Genomic DNA, 20,625 nt, shown 5'->3' with positions numbered 1-20,625 from the left:
CTTGAGACCCAAGGGACGATCATGGCCTCCAGGACATGATAGTTGCAACCTTGTGAGGCTTAGAGGGCCGCCCAACTCAACAAGTAGGAGATCAAATCATGATGGATCTGCATGCAAAGTCCCATCACAGTAAATAAATTGCCCCAAACTGAACTTTAGATTTGGAGCTCTACCTAAGTAAATCATCATTGCACAGGGTAGCAAACGCATCAAACCATTTATTAACTATTTTATGGTTTAAAATAAATTTATCATTACTTTAAGCATTCAATAATTTTATCATTATTTTATGTTATGCCAAAGTAGTGGCACAGGAAATTTCTTCTCAGGTTCTACCAAAATGTTTATAGGAATAACTATTCCATGGTAGCCTGCAATCAAAACACTAGTAGCTGTTAGACCAGTTTCCTCTTATATGTAGTTAAAAATTTCAGTTGCCAGTAGACAGCCTGCAGGGGGCGCCATTTTCCAGCACCAGTGGCCTTGATATATTTTTTGTTAAAAGAAGGAACTTCGATCCATGGCTGTGAAGCTTATTAGCTACTTCTTGATTGTCACACCTGTAAACCTTTGATCGCCATTGCTTTTGATGTTTGATGTTTGATGTCTAAACACCACGATGGATTGGTCAATTCTTGGGGATCACATGTTCTTTTTTCCGTTTTCACAAACCTCATCTCCCACGAGGTCGCCCCTTCAATGGGGTCAGACAAGGACGGTGGTCAATTTTTTTGACACAAAACAGTGACCGACGTTACTCTCATTCATTCATTGGCTGATGAAGGATAGAATAGAAAATGTTTGTCAAAGTACCTCAACTTGGGCGCTTCTGCCGTTTTGATGGCTTGAGTTCAATGATAATGGGTAGGAAATGGATTGAGAAATACTTTAAGCAGTGGGTGACTATCAATGGAGCAAATTTATCACGCAATTCGTGCTTTCAATTCAATGTGTTAGGCCGAGAGGAAGAACATTCTTGCAGTACGAAACTAGTGCAAATACTTGGGCAGTAGGAAAATGTGACAAAATGTCCATTTTCATGGCATGTGATGCACGCATCCTTAATTTCATCGACCAAAACAAAATGTACTGCTAAAGATTATTTGATTCGTTGAAGAAGTGCCGATAAGAATAAGGAAAGACAAGCAGTTTAAATATTGTAGCATGGTTCATTTTTCTTTTACACATTTTAGGAAATATAATTAAGAGATAAACATGGGCATATATAGCCTCATTTTACATTAACAAAGAAATAAGGAAAAAAAATCCAAGAAGCCATGAATGGTAGCCATCAGTGCACGACTCGTGGATTGCTATCCACAGAAAGAGGCGGTAAGAGAGCAAGAGACACACAAGCACAAAGTCTGAACGTTGCGGTAGTTATTGTTATTGTTATGTCCTTTCTCTCAAGTCTTTAACATTTGAGAGGTTCAATGTCTTTTCACAGACTCTCTTTTGTCCCTTTGTCAACTTGTCCTTAGAAAGGGCTTAAAAAGCCTATCTATTTCCCTCCTCCCTTCTTCTACTTCCTCTTCTCTTCACATTCATTTAAGGCCTTCTTAAGAAGGGAAGGGAAGGACGGTGCGCTCTGAAGCTGGGTGCGCTCTGCATTTCTGTTCCCATGGCTTGCAAAATTGCAGATTCTATGTTCCTTTGCTTGGTATGTTCTGTTCCTTCAATCTGTCTAAAAATTTATTCTTTCGTTGATTTTACGTTTTACTTCTAAATTTCGTTCCTTTATTGCTTTGATTTTCAGGGTCCTTGTCAAAGGCCAATTAGGAGTCAAAGAATTGCTACCCATTCTTCTCCAGGTATTCAACTTTCTTTCTCTCTCTAATCTTTTCTATGAAGCTCAAGAGATGCGAGCTATTGTCTACTTAATGTGGTTTTTGGTTCATTTGGTGATTTGGGTTTTGCTAATTTGATGTATTTCTTCAGTTAGCGTTTTTCGTTGTACTTGTTATGAGCTGCATTCTCGGTTGACTATGGCAATTCAATTTCAAGTGAGTTGGATATAAAAACCTTTGACGCTGTGCCTTAGTCACCTGCATTAAAATTATTAGTATATCTGATTCCAATTATCAAAAAATAAAAATAAAAGAAGAATCAAGCTTTCACTGCGAAAATTTGAAGCTAAAGTGTAACAAACAAGTAGAAGTTTTATGAGAACAAGTCTCAAGGATCATACGCATGCAATGACTGCAATTTGCTTGCAAAATAAACTAGTCTGGAAAAATGGACATGGGGTACATTATCAAGCAAACTGGCAACAATGAAACCACTATCTAGATGCTCTCTATTGTAAATAAAAGTCTTTGTCTGTAGCTAGTAAAACTTCAAACAGCCTTTTGCCTGATATGAAAAGAGTTCCTTTTCTTGTGTTACCTATTTAGACGAGGCATAGGGTGTGGGTTGGTGAGGAGGGGGTTGCAAGAACATGCTTTAAGGTTTAAAGTCTTCAGAGAAGCCACTCAATGGATTCTGTCCAGATCACTCCTCCTACTGCCTTCTATGTTGGGACCAGCAATTAGTTAATCACCAGAAGATTATCTGGATCATTTGTAGATACCAACTTACCTTACTTGAAACAATGGATGGCAATACACTCAATTGAAACAACTTCAAGTGGAGCAGTGGCTAGCTTTTTGTAGTTTATCATATCCCATGTGCAGCGTCTTGCCAAAAACTACATGGATTTATGAGAACTAGTTTATCTCCGATATGACATAAATTAAGGAGCATACTTCTTGAGCTAAATGCCATTAAGCTTAATGGTTTCATAATCGATGCAGTCCTTTCAGTTTGCATGTTTAAAAATCTTCTACAGCCTCAGAGGTTTTAGGCTTCTCACATGTATGATTAGCATTTAGTGTAGTATGCATCCTATTTTCTGTCATTCTATGTAATATCCTCTTGTTACCAGTATTTTAGCTTTTTAATGCCTTTCTCCTTTTTTTCCATTAGCAAGTATCTGTCATTTGAAGTGGGACAGCCTTCTACTCAAGGGAATTAGTAATAAAAAGGATTTAATTCCCATGAAAAGGACTAAAGTCATTCAAGCTGTGGCAGTTCCGGTAACACCATCTTCAGCAGACAGTGCTGAGTACAGAAAACAGTTAGCAGAGAGATATGGCTTCAGGCAAATTGGAGAGCCACTTCTTGATAATGTTACATTAAAGGATGTACTAGACACCCTTCCAAAAAAGGTATATTTTCTGATGGCTTCTTGCTTATTTATATCTTTTTCCCTGAATGTGGTCCAAAGTATAATGTTTTGCCATTTTGGGCTTACTGCTGAGCGAACTTTTAGGCCATATGTTCATCTGTATAAGCAGGATTGTGTAACCAGCTAACTTTATTTAACAATTGAGACATTGCTCCTTTCATGGTTGGAGATATGTGCTCATAACCAGATGTCAGCTGTTAATTATGGTAAAAGGTTTTTTTATTTCAAGGAAAACTGGAGTCAAGGTGTTTAAGGAAGTTTTACTTCTTTATACCATACCATGATACTTTGAACTAAAGAAAAAATAAGCATGAATATTATTGTTTTTAAACGGAATTGAAATTATGAACTTGAATGTATATATGCCATTATTTAAATAATAAATCTCTTTATTCATTTCCTTTTTTCTTCCCAATTTTTTTTTGTAAGGTGTTTGAGATTGATGATGTGAAAGCATGGACATCAGTTTTAATATCTGTCACTTCCTATGCATTGGGGATCTTCATGATTTCAAAAGCCCCATGGTATCTACTTCCTTTGGCTTGGGCATGGACAGGGACAGCAATAACTGGGGTGAGCTTCTTTACAGTCTCCGCATGTTATATTTTAATATTAATCTTTATTTATTATAAATGCAAACTCAATATACTTCAATGCCAACTTCTTTTGTTTTCTTATTCCCCTCCCATTTCTTTAGTTTTTTGTTATAGGCCATGATTGTGCTCACAAATCATTCTCCAAAAACAAATTATTGGAAGACTTTGTGGGAACCCTGGCCTTTCTGCCACTAATATACCCATATGAGCCATGGCGGTTTAAGCATGATCGGCATCATGCAAAGACAAACATGTAAGTATGATACTTTTTTGTTTCATTTTTCTTTCTAATAGAACCCGTTTTGTTAGTATACTGTCCTAGTATTGTGTTTTCAATGTCATTATGAGGAATGCGCCTACTATGTATCAGCATCTTGAAACCACTCTCTTTTGCAAGACTTACGTTTTCTTCTCTCAATATTCCACGTTAATGAACAAATAGCCCTCGTAGAATAAAGAGTGTGCCCTAGTTACTGATCTGAAATTTTTGTCAGATTCTTTCAAATGATTAACTGGAGAATGTTGCTTTTCAATCTGTCATTTGATATCACTGGTTATACACAGGAACATATATAATACAGAAATGCAAATAAATTTTTGCTGCATATGTGCTTGATTTCTTTCTTAGGGAGGAGTCCCCTACCCTTTTGGATGATTAGCACCTTTTTCATCTTGTTACCCTTATGTAGTGTGAACACTTGAATTTCTACCCAAGTTGTTTAATACTGATTGTTACTTAGGTGGCTAGTGTGGCTTTCAACTTCTATCAAATTCCATTGCTTTTCCTCTTTCATACATTGTAATTATGCTTGTTCTTGACTTCCACTGAACTATTCATCTCTTATTTGTATTCTTAACTTAAAAAATTTTGTTCGTTATTCATATCTGTAGGCTATCTGAAGACACTGCTTGGCACCCAGTTTGGGAGGAAGAGTTTGAGACTTCTCCTTTTTTACGCAAGGCAATTATCTTTGGATATGGCCCATTTCGGCCTTGGATGTCCATAGCTCACTGGTATGTAATGCAAATAGTTGGTTGCTTTGGTATTTTAACCTTTTTGAACCTTAGTGCCCACATTTCTTTTTAATGAGTTAGCACATTTCACTTCCACTATTTCATCTTCTTAATGAGACATCTGCATATTTGATGTGTAGGTTGATCTGGCACTTTGATTTGAACAAGTTCAGACCAAACGAAGTCAAAAGGGTGAAGACCAGTTTGGCTTGTGTTTTTGCATTTATGGCAATTGGATGGCCGTTGATCATCTACAAGACAGGAATCATAGGATGGATTAATTTTTGGCTAATGCCGTGGCTGGGCTATCACTTTTGGGTAATGCTACTTTCTGGTCTCATATTTTATGAGTTTAAACATCTTAAACAGGCAAATATTGTTGGATAAGATTTGATATTTGGTAAAACTCTATATCAGTTTTTTAAACCTTATATTTAACTTATAAGGTGATGTTATCATGTGGAAAGCCGATCTTATCTCTTTTGGTCAAATATTTGGCCAAATTAATGCTTAAAAGCTGCTGCCTGAAGTGGGTGTCTTTTATAATTTTGTTTACTATTTCTCGTAAATTACTAATAATATTCTCTTCATGGTTGTGTGTTTCAATCATGCAAGAGCAGTGAGCTTTTGCTTCTTTGTTATACTGAAGCCAAATCGAGAGCTCATTAGGCGTGATTTCTTTATGGTTAATTACATGATAAATGGCATGCACATTTCTATCTTCCACATCCAGGGCTTTTTTCCCAATTTCCCTCTTTTGTCTGACCTATTTGTAATAGTTCTTTAGTTAATGTCTGTTTTCAATTACAGCAATTTTGGTTTCTTAAAATGGACAGATGAGTACTTTCACAATGGTGCATCACACTGCTCCTCATATACCCTTCAAATCTTCAGATGAATGGAATGCAGCTCAGGCTCAGCTGAATGGAACAGTGCATTGTGATTACCCTCGTTGGTAAATATAATACTGCTCCTAATATACTCTTCTATTGACCTTTATTTGACTAGCCATCATGTGTCGCTGAAGCTGACTAAACTAGATGGTAGAATTAGCTTTATCAGACATCATATTTATGGAAGGCCTCCTCCCTCTTCTCTTATTCAAAATCCTGTTTATTACCTCTTCTTGGATCCGAATTTTTATATATTTGACAGGATTGAGATCCTCTGCCATGATATCAATGTCCACATTCCCCATCATGTTTCTTCAAGGATACCAAGCTATAATCTACGAGCAGCCCATAAGTCTATTCAAGAGAACTGGGGACCGGTATGACAAGCAGTGGTTTTTATATATATACTTAGTTCATCACCCTGCCCTTTTCTTCTTGATGTTAGATCAGAAATTACTTTTTCTACAATTGAAAATTTGATGTAATTATCACCAGAAAAAAAAAAAGAAAAAATCTTCAAAAAATAGGTGAAGGGTGTAAGTAAAGAATTAGCTAAAGCAATGTAGAACAAGATTATGGTCATGTACTAAGTCTCCCAGAAGATGCTAATGGAGGTTCTCTTTGCATGTTGATGACAGTATCTGAATGAGGCTACATGGAATTGGCGTCTGATGAAGACAATAATGACAGTCTGCCATGTTTACCATAAGGAGCAAAATTACATTGCTTTTGACGAACTTGCCCCTCAAGAATCTTCACCAATTACATTTCTCAAAAGAATAATGCCTGATTATGCTTGATTTTTTTCAAAACCTCGGGGTCCATTGCTTTTTGGTTCTTCCTTATCTGTTAGCCTCCTCTTTTTGAGGTCAAATTAGGTATGCTTTTCCAGTTACACAACTGTTCATTCCTATGTTGAGTCATTCATTTTTAACATTTCCTATTTAATAGAAGAAAGTATTATAGATGAAGTTCCCGGGAAAGTTTTTGTTGCTTTCTAGCTGCCAATGTTAGATCTTGTATATGGCAACTTGTCATGGTGAAAGAGGGTTGCTCATTAGCTGAACCTGATACTGCAACCTCACAGCATCTTTGCTGCAAATTGTTTTCTCATTTTATGGTTAAGACTGACACAACATGTCAGTACTTTGCTTATAAAATTTAACATGGAAAAACACCCAACGATCAGGATGACATTGGTTGGCACCAGTAATCGTTATGGCTGACAATGATTTTCATCCAGGGTATCTTCTTATATAAATATGTTCCTGACACTTGAGCTTAAGTGTTAAACTAATTGCCAAACCTAATCTCAGTTACAATATTTTATCATTATGTAACAGAGACAAGAGACATATTTTATTTCCCTTGGTGGGGTTTGGGTTGGGATCTATTCCATCTTTAGGAGATTAGCATTCATCAACGGTGGAGATCCAGTTGAATCAGTATCTCAGGACTGAGCAAAAATAGAGTCTGAAACTTAAAAAGAACTGGTGGAGTTTGGTTCATGAATGAACCAAAGACTACTAAAAGCAAGGTAGGAAACAGAGTTTGTTGTGATAGGGGTTATCATTAGTAGATTTGATGTACCTGACAAAAGCCCCCTTGGAGATTCAAAGTAGATTTAGGATTGTATGGAATCGAAACTCATCTGAAACTAAAGTTGTTAGCCACTTACCTAACTTTAGGCAAAGCCGACACTCCATAATTCTGTCAAATGTTTATACCTGTGAAGATTGTAAAGCAGGTGCCACTGCCCACATGTAAAGAGCACACAAAACACAAACGTTAGACCTGTGACTGTGAGATTCATTAAAAAACATTGCGAGGGGACTTTGATGAGGACTAGGGGTCAAAAGAGGAAAAGATAAAGGTCTGTCCGAACAGAAAAAGGAGAAAATCTTAGGGAGCTTACTCTTTGTCAGTTCAAAAACAGGAAAAATATGAACAGTTCTAAAGATTGTCGCTGATGTATCTCTAAGCAGGAAGAGAAATTTTAACTTATGATTGTTGAGCTATCAACTTCATTCCTCTGTAATGATGAGCAAACACTTTACAATCTCTAGAACTTCTAGCTTTCTACAATATCTGGTACTGGTAGTTTAGCAATCAATTTTCATTTCTTTGAAATAGGAAGCAAAACTCTGTACAAACATGACTTCAACTATCACTCTGTAATCTTTGCCTAAGCCTATGATATTTGTTATAATTGTAAGTTCATCCTCTATGTTCTACTACCTAAAAATGGAAAACGGAAGAAACACTGCTACAGTAATCAAACCATGACCTGAATCATATGACCGGCGGTGGTGGAGTTTCCCATATGTCAAACACATTTTCCTCACTGTGAAGTGCAAAGAGACGATCACCACCAATCGAAAAATCACAGATTGAGCCCCCATAACTTCTTCGAAGCCTTGATGTTAACACCCAATCAGGACCACAGAACACAGAAATGCAATCATTCATTGACGAAAACAACTGCCCATTATGCAATGCCAATTTGGGATAGCAGGGCTCATCCGGCATCTTCCCCTTCATCAATTTACTTCTGGAACTCCACCTCACACTTCCTCCGCTGATCCTCAAATCCATGAACCCCAAATCCTCATACTCGTTCACTACGCAAACAGAGTTGCATTCCTCCATTGCAATAGCATCTCTCACTCTCTTCTCATCAACGGTTAAAGGAGCACCAATATCAGACCAAGACCAGACCATTCTCTTCTCTCTAAAATCAAGCAAACTAATATAACAGTTATCCTTTCTAGGAAACAAGGTAGCAACTAACAAACAGTTACTCCCATTCAACCATTGTAGTTTATCAGCATCACCAAGAGACCAGCCAGGACTCTCATAAAAAAAGTCAATCTGTTTACCAGTAACTTGGTCCCAAACCCCAATCCCATATTCATTGCTCCTCCCTTTACAACTAGCAAAAATCTTATAATCAGGACTAAAACTCAAAGCCCCAGCAGTGTAACTCTTAACTTGATTATCATGAACAACATTAAACTTATATCTCAAATCTCCAGTAGATGAGCTAAACAAACCCATCCCACCATCTCCTCTCCCTAACCTTTCACAAGCACTTATCAAAACATTCTCAGGGTTGACCCAACCAATGTCGTTGACTCTCTGGTAATCAAGATTGATTGGCGGGTGTTCTTCTAACATCCAATCAAAAACATGAACCATGCTACCATGAGCCACACAGCAGCCGCCATCAGGACCAGCTCGGATGGCGGTTCCATCCCCTGGGGCTCGCCCTGTTACTGACTTAGACAGCTTTAACCTGTTACCATCAAAGGGACCCCATTTGGCCGAACGAACATGGTCAATTAAGCCATAAAACGTGGCTTCCTTGTAAAGAAGCCTTTCGGGGACATTTGAAGGAATGTAGAGATCGCCTGTGCGGAGAAGATCAAGGAGGATAGCGAAACAGTCAGGGTTTCGATCGATGAAGAATTCTTGACGATTGTTTGGCTGTTGTTGTTGTAAGTTCCAATTGTCGTCAAATAACGCACCGAAAAACGAATTTCTGCCTGCGTTTGCGAGTGTTGTAGCTGTCGTTTGAAAGATTCTGCCTCCTACATTGAATTTGACTATGTCTTTTTGGATTCCCATGATTGGATTTTTGTCAAAATTTTAAGAATCCCAGACTGACAAGCACAGGAAAGTTTGAGATTTTGGTCTGAGAATTGCGCGTTTGGAAGCGGACAAGGCAGAGGATTTCAGGGGAGGGAAAAATGAGATAATTTTCCTCAAATTTTGGAGAATTTTCTAAAACTAAGATAATTTAAGATCAAAAGAAGAACCAACGATAGGAGAGGCTAATCACGAAGCAATAGGAATTGAAAGATGAAGAAAAAGCTCAACTCGAACAGTGATTAACAAGAGGAGATGCTCTGCTCGAACAGAAACAGGGGAAATGAATTAAATGAGAGAAATTGAATCAAATTGAGGAAAATTTAGATCTGGGTATTGGAAAGAAAAGGTTTTTACAGCCGGGTTTTAAATTTCGTGGAATTTGGTGAAGTAGAATTGAAGAATTGGAGCGTCTGAATTTTCAAATAAATTGACTCGGACCTTTTTTTTTTTTTGCTTGTGACTTTTCTCTCTCACATTGCTTTCTCCATGTTTTTCTCTCTCTTCTTCCACGTCTGTCCCTTGCCTCTCTGAGTCTTTCCATTGGTCCGGGCAATAGTTGTGCTTTATGCAGATCAAGTAGGCTCTAGTGGGGTTCACTTTGTTGCTTTTGCTTCCCGCCGTCGATGGCTCAAAAATATCAAATCAGATGGACTCTCCAACAATCAAACGGTAGATACATACCGTGATAGAAGGTAATTCTGTTGGGAAATTCAAGGCCTCAAGTGAAATTGTCAATGAAGTCAGCAATTTTTAAAGTATTTAGCCTAAAAGAGACCGCGTCTTGTGGGGTGTCTTACTCTCTCTTTTTCTCCAATTTTCCCTATCTTTTTTCTATTAGTATCACCATTATTTGATTTTGAGCCTCATACTGGGATATGATTAATAAACCAAATTGACACGCAAATTGAGACTTGGGGAGTGTTTAAAATCCTCCCTTATTCAACTCTTCAAATCATACTTTTACTAAGGGTTCTTGTCGTTTAGCATTTGTAGAATCAAATCTATGATGATAAGCTTGTGCCATTGGGATAAGTATATGTGATGTAAGCCACCATTTTCACATGGAAAATTAACAACTATATCCTCCAACTCAATTTCACTTTTTACACTTCTTTAATCCATCACTCTTGTCTTCCCCTGTTTGTTCTTGATCTAAGCACACCCTGTTTTTGTGTGATTGCTTTGTTTGCGGGTCATGGACGGCACATCATGGCAGGTCGGCTTCTGCTGCAATTACTAAGAAACAGCTAGGTGGCATTCCTTAATTTACTGCTTCTGTGTTCATTTTCCATGCTTCCAAGGCACTCTCCTGAAAGTTGGAAGCATTCTACAATCCCCCTCATTCATAGGTTTGATAAACTGTGGGCCAAGAACTTTCAGTTTTACCCCCTTTTTCCTAACAATTAGAAGATTCCTTCAATTGAATTTGAACCTTTTCTTTCTTGTGGGGTGGAGTGGTGGTTTTGGGGAGGAGAGATCATCTTTATAATTAAGTTGAACCCTTATTCTTTAAGGCTCCCCCATCAAACTATATACATATGTGTTCCTTTTATTTGTTAAGCATTTATAGCACATAGCTAGATTGACAGATGAAGTAAATACAGATGGCCAAGTCCTGAATTTTGCATCGTGATTGATGCCAATCTTCAGTCCATGTTAAGCAACTTCAATAGCTGATGATCATCTTCTTGTCTTCTATGTTTGATTCCTGTCTATAAATTATTGGGAAATGACAGCATAACAAACAGTAAAAAGATATGCGTAGGAAGATTTCTATAATGATGGTGATGACATCTTCCAAGCTTCTGTCAAAAGATAATCAATTAGATCTAAGCTTACTCATATATATCATTATTACAATAGAAGCTACCTTAAGATCAAAGAGAACTTGGGGATCATTATGTTCTTTGTCTCTAGTTCTCTCCTTGTTCGTTCGTTTCCACTTTCTGCTCTCTCTGATTCCTATGTCTGCTCCTTCTTTTAGTCATTGGAAGCAACCACCAAATCACTACAAAATATTGTTACCTTACTTTTGGCTGTATTGGGAAAATTTCACAAAGGCCAAATCTTCATGCCAGTTTCCTCCCCCTGAAACTTCCCACATTGCTCTCTTCCTTTCAGTTAACTTTCTAGCATTCTTCCAAAATGGGTTCAGGAATTTTGCATCAGTAGGTACAAACTCATTTAAATTTTACCTATAAAAATACTTGGTTAGATTAATCACTGATGATGGCCTCGATGTCACATCATGAGTATGATGAGGAGATAATGTGGTGGTTAGCCCACCTTAATCAGGCTAAAGAATGTAGCAGCCTAGAAGCCAGAAGGGATATACATAGCTTGAACCTAACCCAAACATCCCATTTGCTTTGATGAGACAAAGTGGTGCAGAGACTTTGCTGAACAACCATGACCACTTTCAGGTCTGCTTAACTAAATGAGAAAACTGTTTATACCAATCAAACATCTGGTATGTTGTTTTCCTGTTAACCAACTCCATAAACATAAACTGAATCAGTTGACACATTCGATCAAATATTTATGGAAAAAAGAAAAAGAAAGAAGAAGGTTGGCAACCTAGTCCAATAGAAGCATGAAGACTAGACTTGAGGGTGGGTTAGTTACAAATGTGGGGAAAGGTTCTGGTTCTGGTCTTGTCAAGCATGCTTGCTTTATCAAGCTATGTTCCTCATAAATGCAAACAGCACTTCCTTTAACAAGTCAACTTGGGTTTTTTTTCCTTTTTTCTTTAATTTTTACTTATGATGAAGAATAAATGCAAGCAGATAGATCAACCTGACCAGAAAAAGAAAAAGTGGGGGGAAGAAGACACAATGTGTTGCATGCATGTTTCAGAATTCAGACTTTGTGCTGAAGCAACAATGGTTTCTAGGGCCCAATTTTGGTCCAAGGAAAAGCAGTCGTTCACATGCCCAAGTCAGTAGCCCATTCAGTGACCCGCACCTCTCAACACGGGCCCTGTTGAGGGGTCACCAGGAGAGAAATTTTTTATGATTGGATAATATCTGCTGTCTCAATCGGTGCTCCTCGTCCGATGTTCTTTTCCTAAATTTGCCTCACCTGTCCGATCTTGCGTTATTATCAATAACAAATCTTTGATTTATAAACTCTAAATTTTAAATTTCAATGATAAAAATAAATAATTTATAAAAATCTTTTATTCCTACTTGATGTCTCAATTGATATATTATTTTATAATTTTCCGTCACATATTTAATCTTAAATCATCAACCAAAAATCTTTTGATTTTTAAATCTTAAACTCTAAATTTTAATAATAAAATAAATAACTTAATAATAAAAATGACACTCGAACATTTGACTCATTGATTGATATATAATTTTTTTACTTAAAAAAACATTATGAAGACTAAAAATTCATCAGCAAAGCATGAATCTACGGCCATGCTCAAAATTTTCACCATAAAATGATGGCATAGGTAATATGTAATTTACTTGCCAAACATTCCTTGACCAAATATATGCCAAGCATCTGTTCTTCGTTTGAGCCCAAGTGTACAAACCGGACAGGTTCAAGCCCAAGAGTATGAGTTTGGGCCGGAAGATAAAACGTTATCTTTGGTTTGATCTAGTCCATGGGGCCCAGACAGAATCTATTGGATCTCCAAGCTTTTGAGCCCGAGAAACACGTATACTCTCGTACAGCTGATCTTAAATTCTGTGCTGAAGTAATGTGTCTCATGCGGAACACGTAGGATTGTCTGTGCTTGTCGGCCTACGAGTAAGTAGGGTTCGATTTAATCGAATTTATATTTAAAAATAATTTAAATTAAATCGAATTTCACAAATAATTAAATTAATCGAAATTGAATTAATTCGATTAATTTAGTTCAGTTTTCGACAATTGAATTTGAGAATTTTTTTATATATTTATTTATATTGTATTTTGTTATAAATTAATATTATAAAAATATTAAAAATGATAATAAATAATTAAAATAAATAAAATAAATATTCATATAAATAACAAATAATTAAAAAATATGAATACAAATAACAACAAATAGTTCATGATTTATTTTTCATACGAAAACCCTATTATCTTTTCATTCAAATTTAGCTAATTCGATTATAAAATTTTTTAATCAAAATCGAACCAAATTACTATAATAATCTAATTATCCTAATCAAATTATTCAAAAAATCAAATTGTAAAAACTAAACTCAATTTGGATTGATTTGCATTCACACACCCCTGCGAGTAAGAGTGGCAGCAAACGATTAGCGACGATGCACCGCTCTTTTAAAAGCTAGCGATTTGTTAGTACATTCACCCTTTACACTTCACAAAAATAGTATAAATTGTGTTTTAAAGAGTGAATTGACATACACACTTAATTTTAATATATAATAATAATATTTTTTAAAATAGCTTAAATATTACTTATTGAGTGAAAATAATAAAAAATCTTTTTATCAAACTTTATAATGCATTGTTTCCTTTGTTATAATATCTTTTAATTTTTACTACTATTATAAAGGATTCTTTTACTAAATAGTAAGAATTAAAATTATGAATATTTGAGGAGTGATCTATATAAGGTCTAAGAATAAGATTTCGATTGACATATAAACATCAAACTTGTGCAACATAATACCTGTATAATTACAAATAACATTATATTGATAATTAGTAATTATTAATGATTTTGATATATGCAAGTTGCAGTCTGCAATCCAAGTTAAGAATGAATTTTTGGAGTTAATTTATTTATTTAATCAGATAATAACATTTAATTGATAAGATATAATTAATACTACATCAGATAGAAATCTTGCTTCAAAAATAGTGGTATTTCAATTTAATTAACACAAATTCCATAAAATGGGCAGAAGTCAATGCGCCTTGAAATGATTTAAAAAGCATCGTCTTCACATTCTGGCCGTCCATGATCAAAAAGTGGGCCCATCTTTCTCCTACCACTAACCACAAATAGCCACGTGTACAATCTTTGTAAGGTTCAGACCAACCGATCCCGAACTCCACACAACACGGTAAATTTTGGAACATCCTATGAAACATGCCTTTACCATGTCGTGTCGGCTTGCCATTGGCTTTAAGCACTGCGTTTTGCGATGCACTGGCCATGATTAAATTTAACGCGTTGCCCTTAAGCAATAATCAGGTGCATCGCATCCCAACGTATTTAAATCAATATCCAATTAAATAATTTAGTAATTTTTTATTCTGGAGTCTTTGCAGTAGGGTTTAATAGTGAGCTTCCTCTCCCTTTTTCTCTTCCTCTTGCGCAGAAGCCCGAAAAGCCTCTGCTTTTTTTTTTTCTTCAACTGAAAAACTCCTCTCCAGATTTAGAAATTAAAAGGTACGGAATATTTTACCTGATTTTTTGTTTTGAGTAATGGAATCAAGAATGATAAGTAGCTCAGAATTGACCACGGAAACAGAGAAAGAAGAACGTTTTGATATTGGAAAGGGGACACAGGGTTCTACTTCTTCTAGTGGTGGTCAGCTCTTTAAAGGAAAGATTGAGTTCCATCCAGCAAGGAAGCCCTTCAATGGGTTTAAAAGTTGCATCGGTGGGGATTTTAGAATCGAGACGCTAAACCCCGGGCCGGATCCGAAGCGGGCGACCGGGATGGGGTCTGGTCAAGCGGGTGTTGCAGGAAGGAAGGCTGATGGGTCGGATATGTGGGAGAATGGGTTGGATCCAGTTCTCAGTTTGAGGATCACTTTTCGTAAAATCGTAAGCTTTTTCTTTTGATCCTTTTAGTTATTTATTGATGGGTTCTTTTCTATTTGTTTCCTTTCTCTCAAATTATGTGTTAGGTTTAGTTTTAGCTTAGTGGCGTTTACGTTTTGCTTCATAGTATGATTTTATGTGAAATTCTATTCTTTTTCTGCGCGTGCTTTCAGTTTCTTAATTTGTCATGGATGTTTTTCATGAATGGTTAAATTGGGTTACTTCCTTGAGCTTGCTTTTATACCTATTTTGTTTACATGGAGTCCTTTGTCAAATGCGGTTTTTGGAGATTTCTGTGGCTCTTTCTCTTCATCAAAGTATTTGCTTGTTTCCAATTGGTGGATTTTACAATTAGCCACTTGAATAATTTACAGGGTGCTGGTTTGGAGAATCTTGGAAACACTTGTTTTCTAAATTCGGTATTGCAATGCCTGACATACACAGAGCCTTTAGCAGCTTACCTACAAAGTGGCAAGCATCAAAATTCTTGTGAGTGAAACTATGTTCTCTATTCTGCTTTTGCTATGTGCTTCAATGTATGTTATGCTTTGGCTATACGTACAAGGCTAGCTTTACATGTTATGTTCTTATTTTTCATCTCCGATGTCCATGTTTCGATTGGTTTGTGAAGGCCGCATTGCTGGATTTTGTGCCTTATGTGCTATCCAGAAACATGTTAGCCGTGCTCTTCAATCAACTGGGAGAATATTGGCTCCAAATGATCTGGTCTCAAACCTACGATGTATCCTTTTTGTGCATCATGCATGAGATATTTCCTTATTAATCCGTAGCCAATGGAGATTAGTCAAGGCACTTCTGTTGGCTATAAGTTCCTGAAATTCATTTGACGGACTTATTATATTACAGCCACCAATTAAACCTCAATTAATATTAAAATTGGTAGCTAATTAATGACTTTCCCCTGATTAAGGCATTCTGCTCTTTACTTTCCTAGAACTTGTTATTCTTGAACTCATGCTTAGGCATATCTCGGAACTTCCGCAATTCTCGACAGGAGGATGCACATGAGTACATGGTACACCTACTGGAATCCATGCACAAGTGCTGCTTACCTTCAGGAGTACCAAGTGAATCTCCTAGTGCTTATGAGAAGAGTTTGGTGCACAAGATCTTTGGTGGTCGCCTTCGTAGTCAGGTAAAATATTTCTTGCTGGATTATGATATGACCAAATTTAAACAGTTTTTGCTAGATTTTGACAGTTTCTGTATGTGTTGCAATTAAGCAAGGGAAATTAAAGCACTTAATATATATGTTCAAGTTGCTGGTTAAGCTTCTTTTAAATTGATGCTCCTTTACATTATTCAATGGTTTCTTGTTACATCTTCAGGTGAAATGCATGCAGTGTGCTTACTGCTCCAATACATTTGATCCCTTCCTAGATTTAAGTCTTGAAATAGCTAAGGCCGATTCCTTGCTTAAAGCACTTAAAAACTTCACTGCTGCGGAGCTTTTGGATGGAGGGGAGAAGCAGTATCAATGCCAACACTGCAAGCATAAAGTTAGGGCAATAAAACAGCTCACAGTTTACAAGGCACCTCATGTACTCACCATCCATCTAAAGAGATTTCGTGCACATGATTTTGGGCAAAAGATTGACCGGAAAGTTGAATTTGGTCCAACCTTAGACATGAAGCCTTTTGTCAGTGGTCCCAATGTGAGTGAACTTCTGTTGCACACTGTAACTTATCTCAAGTCATTGAGTTTGTAGGTTATCGAAGCCATTTGGTGAGACACGCATAAAGTAGTTTCAAAAGAATAATGCAATGTCAAATAAGTGTTTTTTCTCTTATGACTTTTTAGGGGCAGTGATCTTAGGAAGAAGTTTACTGTTCATTTGATATTTATTCTGTTAGATTTTTTCATCCTGAATGCAATATGTGCTGCATTCTGCTGTGGGGAAACTATGCTTGTAATATATCTTGCCAATTACTTTGACATCATGCTTTATATAGCTAATTGAAATGTTAAGTTTATTGGACTTGGCAGGAAGGAGATTTGAAGTACACTCTTTATGGCGTTCTGGTTCATTGTGGATGGAGCACTCATTCTGGCCACTACTACTGTTTTGTTCGCACATCAAGTGGCATGTGGTACTCCCTTGATGACAACAGGGTACTTGAAACAACTTTGTCCTTAGATTTTTTCTAGCTATTAGAATGCTAGTAGAGTGGATCAGTGAGAGGATATTATTCCCTACTTACTAGGAAGAGCCTCCTCTTTCTTCAATTTCCTCAAATAAAGGGGAAAGGATCAAGATTCTGAACCTATATTGTTATCTTTGAAAAATGTGGCTTATCGTGCTATTTTTGCAATCCATGAGAGATGTTCATTATTGGAAATTGAGGACTACTTTATATATTGATAAGCATATTTGTTCCATCACATGTAATGGAATGAAGAGAAATTAAGGGTGGGGATCGGAACTGTCTCCTTTTCTTATATAATTATCTGAAAGATCCTTCTGGATGCATTATTATGGATCTCAGAATGAACCTTCTAATGTGTTTCCAAACATAATGCAACAGGTTTTCCAGGTCAGTGAGAGGACTGTTTTGGAGCAGAAGGCTTACATGTTATTTTATGTTCGTGACAGAAGAAATATTGCTCCAAGGAAACCTGTTGATATTCTTCAGAGAGATAACTCAAGGGCAAATGTGAATGGAAAGTCTCTGTTTAATCAAAATCTTAAGGATGAGGTGCACACTGGTTCAGTTGAGAATAAGTTATGTGCTGCAGGCAATTCTGCTATTATGAATAAAAAGGATAATGTTAATGGTGGCTTATCAAAGGACACAAGCATGAAGCAAGTGCCATCTCAGCGAAACAATGTGCACCTAATGGCAGAAAGCTCAGTGCTTAAAAAGGAGTCCGTTTTTCCCTCTTCCAATGGGTCATTATTGAAGGATCAGTCACAAGCAACTGTTTCAAACCCTATTCATGGTGAAAATTTGCAACTATCATCGCATTCTGTAGTTGACAATGTTGACAGTTCTAATATTGAAAATTCAACTGTAACTATCGGTGCCAAAGATAGTGACTGCAATGAGAGGGGAAATTCTAAAAGAGATTTTGGAGTCCCTATGACCATGTCACCCAACTGTGGTGGTCCCCAGAACTTGGCCACTGATAAGCTTGCGACTAGAGAGCCATCGCAGAAGGTAAATGCATGTTTCTTTCCCTACACAAGTTTCTGTCTTCTTTTCCTAAATGGGTGGCTTTTGCACCTGTTTTTAATTTGTAAATTGTTTTATGCCTCCAGATTAATCTTTCTTCAAACATTGAGGTTTCAAGTACTGTTACGTTAGAAGATTGTATTAATAAAGCAGTGAAGAAAGTTCCTGGTGAAGCTCCATCTATGAGTACTACTGATGAGACATCTAAGAATGTTGACCCCATTGGATCTCCAAATAAGCCAAACTGTGAGAGTAGTCAGGTGATTGTATATATCATATTCCATATCTAACACTGGTAATAATACTTATACATTGGATTTTGATTTTATTCCCATTTCATTTTTAGGTTGAAGATGCTTCCAACAACAGTACCAGTGATAAGTCACTGAACAAGAGGGGAGATGATGGTAGACAAAATATTATTTTCGAATCCCCTTGGAGCATGCCAAATGGATGTTTGAAGAAGGGAGCTCTTGATTATGCACCCTGTAGAAATTCAAAGAAGAAGCATCTGAAGCTTCGGCGTAAAAACATGCATATTGGCCTAAGATTTAAAATTTTCAGGCCATCCCTACACATGCGCAGCAAGAAGAAACATAAAAGGAGCAAGAAACGCACATTAAACGCCCATGTTCTTGGTAAAACAATTTTGTCGGATGAGGATTTGTTTCCTGAAGATCTGGGGCCATCTACATCTGAGAAATCCAGCACAATCACTTTAGGTTTGATTTATCGTGGGAGGAAAAAGGCAGCCAATGATATTGATATGAAAAATGTTAGCAATAGTGCCAGTTCCTTCGTCAATACTATAGATGGAGAATTTAAAGAGAGGATTTATCAGAGCGGTACGGTTCTTGCAACTGATCAACAGGCAGAAAGGAGTTCTGGCTCAGTCTCAGAAGCAAACTGGCGTAACTCTAGGGAAGCTGATTCTTTGAAAGATAGCAAAATGGTTGCATCTCCGCATGTGCTTACCCAAAGTCTGGGGGAGACAACTGGTGTGTACTTATCTAAAATATCTATTCCAGCTCCTATTTTGCCTTATGCTTTTGAAATTCATTTGTCTCACGTGTCCATCATCTGAATTTAAATCTTTTATGCTCTCTTTCCTTTGTTTCATGCTTTTGAAATTCATTTGTTTTGTTTTGCATTTCTTTTGGAACACATTTGTTTTGCATCATCTGCACTCCTGCTGTTATTTTTTTTCTCTGACTAGCTGAGTTATTCTTTGGCCTGTTTTGCTCAATGCAGTTGCAAGATGGGATGATGTGGATATTAACTCATCCTCTCAGACCATAGAAGCAAGTGGTCTGGAAAGTGTCAAAATCGGTTACGTTCTGGATGAATGGTGAGTAAACAAAGATGCATTCTTTCTTTTTCCTCCTGTGGTCGCAATATCATCTTTAGCTGCCGATGTTGCCAATTTTTGGAACAGAACACACTTTTGATTTCCTCACATAGAGTGTATGTGAATAGCTTTGCCTGGTTTAAAGGTTTTAATCTCATAATGCCCTGCTTTTTAATTCTTACAGGGATGAAGAATATGATCGGGGTAAGAGGAAGAAGATAAGGCACAATAAGCAGCACTTTGGAGGTCCAAATCTTTTCCAGCAAGTTGCCACCAAGAAAACACAGGTAAAGAAGGCTAAGTTTGACCGTCTTAGCTCTGGAAACCGACCATTAAGGATATGAAGTGATATCCATCTCACTTTGGAGCAATTTTGACCTGTCTGATTGCAGTTATATTCTATGTAGTAATTGTAACCAGGAGAGCGTTTGCAGTGGAGAAAGAAAAAAAAAAAATCATCCCAAAAATTCTGATTTATTTTTAATTTTTTTTATCTTTTGTCCTTTCTGAAATATCTTCATTTGGGAAAGAGAGACATGTATCAATGTATTAACCTGTTTACCATGCTAGCAATAATGAACTTGTGGTGCCACTTATTATTCAATATATCGAGAATTCTTTTTTCTTTTTTCTCTTTCATTTATAACCCCATTTGAATATGGGAGAAATCCCAAATGTCTAGCAAAGGTAAAAATGAAAACACTACTTATAATTTTAAGATCAGTTCTCTTAAAAGCTACAAATATATAACATTGTGCATGCCTCTAAGTTTTTGTTTAAAGATATAATTATCAAGTTATTCGTGTTTCGTGTATTATCTGTTCGGGCTATTCATGTTTTGTATATTTTTCGAAAAAGAAAAGAAATAAAAATTTACTTTATACATATATAATATTTTTCTTTGCTGGGGGTTCACTCAGGCTTTGATTCCCTGTTCAAGTGGCCCAATTGTTCGGTCC

General features: G+C 36.7%; 3 protein-coding genes across 3 annotated transcripts; 2 read left to right on the top strand and 1 right to left on the bottom strand.

The window, feature by feature from the left end:
• LOC18587855 (omega-6 fatty acid desaturase, chloroplastic) lies at window positions 1,410–6,712 on the top strand. Its single transcript, XM_018128399.1, has 10 exons — window positions 1,410–1,660; window positions 1,757–1,811; window positions 2,965–3,206; window positions 3,656–3,799; window positions 3,924–4,075; window positions 4,714–4,836; window positions 4,977–5,154; window positions 5,673–5,791; window positions 5,992–6,106; window positions 6,368–6,712. Exons 1-10 carry the CDS (start codon window positions 1,622–1,624, stop codon window positions 6,527–6,529), a joined length of 1,329 nt encoding a protein of 442 aa, XP_017983888.1. The 5' UTR covers window positions 1,410–1,621; the 3' UTR covers window positions 6,530–6,712.
• Window positions 7,698–9,989, bottom strand: LOC18587854 (BTB/POZ domain-containing protein At2g24240). Its single transcript, XM_007011885.2, has one exon. It carries the CDS (start codon window positions 9,354–9,356, stop codon window positions 8,022–8,024), a length of 1,335 nt encoding a protein of 444 aa, XP_007011947.1. The 5' UTR covers window positions 9,357–9,989; the 3' UTR covers window positions 7,698–8,021.
• On the top strand, window positions 14,631–20,296 carry LOC18587852 (ubiquitin carboxyl-terminal hydrolase 23). Its single transcript, XM_007011883.2, has 11 exons — window positions 14,631–15,126; window positions 15,498–15,612; window positions 15,755–15,865; window positions 16,107–16,279; window positions 16,473–16,799; window positions 17,132–17,257; window positions 17,671–18,303; window positions 18,405–18,578; window positions 18,665–19,316; window positions 19,570–19,666; window positions 19,851–20,296. Exons 1-11 carry the CDS (start codon window positions 14,782–14,784, stop codon window positions 20,008–20,010), a joined length of 2,913 nt encoding a protein of 970 aa, XP_007011945.2. The 5' UTR covers window positions 14,631–14,781; the 3' UTR covers window positions 20,011–20,296.

The sequence above is a fragment of the Theobroma cacao genome, chromosome 9 (genome assembly GCF_000208745.1).
Source record: "Theobroma cacao cultivar B97-61/B2 chromosome 9, Criollo_cocoa_genome_V2, whole genome shotgun sequence".
NCBI lineage: Eukaryota > Viridiplantae > Streptophyta > Magnoliopsida > Malvales > Malvaceae > Theobroma > Theobroma cacao.
This window is presented reverse-complemented; position numbering and strand designations above follow the sequence as displayed.